Source organism: Salvelinus sp. IW2-2015, unplaced genomic scaffold, assembly GCF_002910315.2.
Source record: "Salvelinus sp. IW2-2015 unplaced genomic scaffold, ASM291031v2 Un_scaffold10600, whole genome shotgun sequence".
In the NCBI taxonomy this organism is placed as follows: Eukaryota; Metazoa; Chordata; class Actinopteri; order Salmoniformes; family Salmonidae; genus Salvelinus; species Salvelinus sp. IW2-2015.
In genome coordinates this window covers 1-4,616 of record NW_019951858.1, presented here as the reverse complement: position 1 = coordinate 4,616, position 4,616 = coordinate 1, and the positions used below count along the sequence as shown (strand labels likewise).

Here is a 4,616-nt window from a genome sequence, read left to right as displayed (position 1 = left end):
CAGTTCCTGTTCTGGTGTTCCCTGTAATTAAGCTGAGTGTGTAGGGAAACCAGAGCGTGCATGATCTAATGCCCCTCTGTGTCCCTCTTTAGGTCTACTCCGTCTGCTCCAGTTGTGCTCACTCAGCACCATCTAGCATAGCCTCATCCCAGATCTGTTTGTGCCGTCTTGCCAACTCCTATGGTCATTGTAATACCAATAACCGTAGGAGTAGGCACGAGAACACAAACAGCTCTGGGATCAGACTACTTCTAGCACACAGCGGAGGGAGATTATTACACCAGGTCATCAGTGTCTGGTCAGGTCAGATGACTAGCCTTACCGGATATTAGGTACTCCTTCTTGCCGCTAGTATCCAAGGTAACGCCACACACAGCAGAGACCGGTGAAGTGAAGATCGCCTCAATGTCCTGGTCAGGACCCTTAAACATCTACAACACAATAACAGGTAAGGGGTTAMATGAACACAGGTCTTATATCTAACAACCCCAGTTCAGGGGGGGGGGGGGTTCAAGTTCCTAGATGTATTCTCACCTTGATCTGCTTGACCTCATACTGGATCCTCTTGATGGGGTTCCCATAGATATCATTCCCAGTATCCACCTCCATCTCCCCCACCACCTTCGCTCGGATCACTGCAGGGAGACAAAGATGGGGTCAGAGGACATCAGGAATACACACACAAAACAAGCAATCTTCTGTTTGAATACTTCCCTCAACAGTACAGCTCTTTAACCACCTGCAGATGGAGCCCAGGCAGCCTAAACAGCCTCTACGGCAGCTTGTCGTTCCTACATCAATAAACCCCAACACAACCCACAATACAGCGAGTCAAAACAACTTTGTTTTGACTGTTTCAGGTTGTGAACTAGCTGCCAGTACCATTCCACATCACATCACGATTCGTTAGCACATATTGGCAGGGAGGGATGTGTGCTTTCACTGATAAACAAGGGAGTGATTGAGGCACATTATCAAGGGAGAGAGCGCGACAGAGACAGGGACGGCAATAATGAGAGAAAGAAATCAGGACACAATGTAGTGACACCATACTTTCTGTCCTCTGAAGAAAGGATAAACGAGCTGTAGTTCCTGTGTGTMTTAAAGACCTCTGACTACATCATGCTTCAGCTATGGGAAGGGAAAATATGAGCAATACGCAATAACAATAACGTAAATTCACCAGAGAGAAACACACACACTCCACAGGGGTGACTGCCATTGCTCTACACCCTTGGGTTCTCTTTATGGCATGGAACAGACAAATACAGAGGAGTTCACTGCTCCCCCCGATCTCTTTCGCATGCTTTTCTGCACATATAACCACTTCAAGTTCATACACATGGCGCTGACTGAGGCTGATGCAAAACACACACGCCAGCAGTGTACCTGGCTGGCTCCCTCTCCTGCATTCCGTGGAGTTTTTCCCCTCTCTCGTTTCCTGACCTCATTCAGGCCCAGAGGCTAATGAGCACTAAGYACCCTGGGTATACAACAGGCTAGAGAGAACTAGTGATATATTTGTGGGGGATATTGTTACATATCGGGATATTATGCGACAAGATATCGTTTTGACAATGTCGCAATATTATTTTTGCACTAGTTGGCTGCAGTATTTTTTATGTATTTCCATGACTGATCCAAACTCATTTTCTCGRGGCTTTCTTGTCCCTCTGCAGCAGACATAGTGAGCAATTTGTTTGGACTATGGAATCGCAATACAGTCACAGTATTGCGTCGCAATACATATAGAATCGTGAGAATAGCAATATATATTGTATCGGCACCTAAGTATCGTGATATCGTATCATGAGGTCCCTATCAATTCCCAGCCCTAGAGAGAATGCTCAGCTCAGGGAAAAAGTGTAGGGGCAGCAGGTAGCATAGCAGTTAAGAGCATTGGGCTAGTAACCGAAAGGACACGGGTTCAAATCCCAGAGCTGACTAGGTGAAGAATCTGTCGATGTGCCCTTGAGCAAAGRACTCAACCCTCCTGTAAGTCACGCTGGAAAAGAGCGTCTGCTAAAATGTAAAAGTGATTCAGGACTGCTGCCTATTTAACGACTTTTGCAGGAATGATGTTTTCCTAAATAGGCACCATTTCCCCCCTTGCTATTTTTTTTAACTAGGTCATATGAGCACCCCATGTTGAGAGTGCAGCAGAAACTCTAGGGTAGCAGAGAAAGCTAAGAGGTTAACTCATTTTGATGATCTTGGTGGGACTGCTACACTAAGGTATGTATGCATGTATGCTCAAAATGATCAGGACACAGAGGGATTCTGAAGAGGAGCGAACACTTGAAAGTCACAGGGTGGGATACTCTAACCTCTAAGTCAATGGTGTTTGTGTTTATTTCATTTAACTAGGCAAGTCAGTTAAGAACAAATTCTGATTTACAATGACGGCCTACCCCGGCCAAACCCTAAACCGGACGACGCTGGGCCAATTGTGCGCCGCCATATGGTAGTCCCAATCACGGCTGGTTGTGATACAGCCTGGAATCGAACCAGGGTCTGTAGTGACACTAGCACTGAGATGCAGTGCCTTCGACCGCTGCGCCACTCGGGAGATGATCATAGAGGGAATGGTCAGGATGGGAGGGAAGAAGGTGTGCCATTTCCATGGATACCATTCATATTTGTGAGAAGTCCTTGACTTATTTTTTTTATTTTGTGTACCCAAAACTGACAGCCAGATGTTATAAGCTGCCAGATCAATGCATTAGAGAAAGAGATACATGCATACACTACAAATAAATGTGTGTGTACTGTATGTCTGTGCAGTAGTGTGCGTGCACAGCACCCATCCCACTGGGCAGAGACGTAATTTCAATGACTAGTTTTGATTTACACTGAACAAAATATTTTWAAAAACGCAACATGTAAAGTGTTGGTTCCATACGCATAAAAATATTATTTAGCTCAGATTTTATCCACAAATTTGATTACAATCAGGAGGCTGAAGAAATTTGGCTTGGCACCTAAAACTTTTACAGATGCACAATTGAGAGCATCCTCTTGGGCTGTATCACCGCCTGGTACGGCAACTGCACCGCCCGCAACCACAGGGCTCTCCAGAGGATGGTGCGGTCTGCCCAACGCATCACTGAGGGCAAACTACCTGCCCTACAGGACACCTACAGCAACCGATGTCACAGGAAGATCAAAAAGTTCAAGGACAACAACCACCCGAGCCATTGCCTGTTCACACCGCTATCATCCAGAAGGCGAGGTCAGTACAGGTGCATCAAAGCTGGGACCGAGACACTGAAAAACAGCTTCTAGCTCAAGGAATTCAGACTGTTAAATAGCCATCACAAGCATWTTAGAGGCTGCTGTCTAGACTTGAAATTACTGGCCACTTTAATGTTTACATATTTTGCATTACTCATCTCACATGTATATACTGCATTCTATCCTACTGTATCTTAGTCTATGCCGCTCTGCCATTGCTCATCCAAATATTTATATATTCTTAATACACACAATCTAAAGTAAAGGAATTGTTAGATATTCATGCCCTGTTGGAGCTAGAAAACCAGCATTTCGCTACAGCCGCAATATCTGCTAAACACGTGTAACAGTATAACTTTAGTCCGCCCCCTCGCCCCGACCCGGGCGCGAACCAGGGACCCTCTGCACACATCAGTCACACACGAAGCATCGTTACCCATCGCTCCACAAAAGCCGTGGCCCTTGCAGAGCAAGGGGAACCACTACTTCAAGGTCTCAGCYCAAGTGACGTCACCGATTGAAAGGCTATTAGCGCGCACCACCGCTAACTAGATCGCCATTTCACATCGGTTACACATGTGACCAATAAAATGACATCCGTGTTAGTGAGCATTTCTCCTTTACCAAGATAAGTCATCCACCTGACAGGTGTGGCATATCAAGAAGCTGTTTAAACAGCACGATCATTACACAGATGAACCTTGTGCTGGGAACAATAAAAGGTCACTATAAAAATTTGCAGTTTTATCACAACACAAAGCCACAAGTTGAGAGATTGTGCAATTGACATGCTGACTGCAGGAATGTCCACCACAGTGTTTGCCAGAGAATTGAATCTACCATAAGCCACCTCCAACGTCGTTTTAGAGAATTTAGCAGTACGTCCAACTGGCCTCACAACCGCAGACCAATTGTAACCACGCCAGCCCAGGACCTCCACATCCAGCTTCTTCACCTGCGGGATCATCTGAGCCCAGTCACCCAGACGGCTGATGAAACTGTGGGTTTACATAACTGAAGAATTTCTGCACAAACTGTCAGAAATTGTCTCAGGGAAGCTCATCTGCTTGCTTGTCGTCCTAACCAGGGTCTTGACCTGAATGCAATTTGGTGTCGTAAGTGACTTCATTTGGCAAGTGCTCACCTTCGATGGCCATTGGCACGCTGGAGACGTGTGCTCCTCATGGATGAATCACAGTTCAAATGTACATTTAGTAGACACWKTTATCCAGAGCAACTTACAGGAGCAATTATGATTAAGTGCAGATTTTTTACCTAGTTGGCTCAGGGACTCGAAACGGCGACCTTTCGGTTACTGGCCCAACGCTCTTAACCGCTAGACTACCTGCATCAGCCATACAACGTGTATGGCATCATATGGG

The 4,616-nt window shown here is 45.9% G+C and overlaps 1 protein-coding gene across 1 annotated transcript; it reads right to left on the bottom strand.

Moving 5' to 3' along the window:
• Positions 1 to 284: 284 nt before the first annotated feature.
• Positions 285 to 4,419, bottom strand: LOC112079967 (metalloproteinase inhibitor 2-like). Its single transcript, XM_070442468.1, has 4 exons — positions 4,379 to 4,419; positions 4,153 to 4,232; positions 535 to 635; positions 285 to 431 (listed from the first exon to the last, which is right to left on the bottom strand). The coding sequence occupies exons 1-4, from the start codon at positions 4,417 to 4,419 to the stop codon at positions 300 to 302; spliced, it is 354 nt and encodes a 117-aa protein (XP_070298569.1). The 3' UTR covers positions 285 to 299.
• Between the last annotated feature and the right edge of the window lie 197 nt (positions 4,420 to 4,616).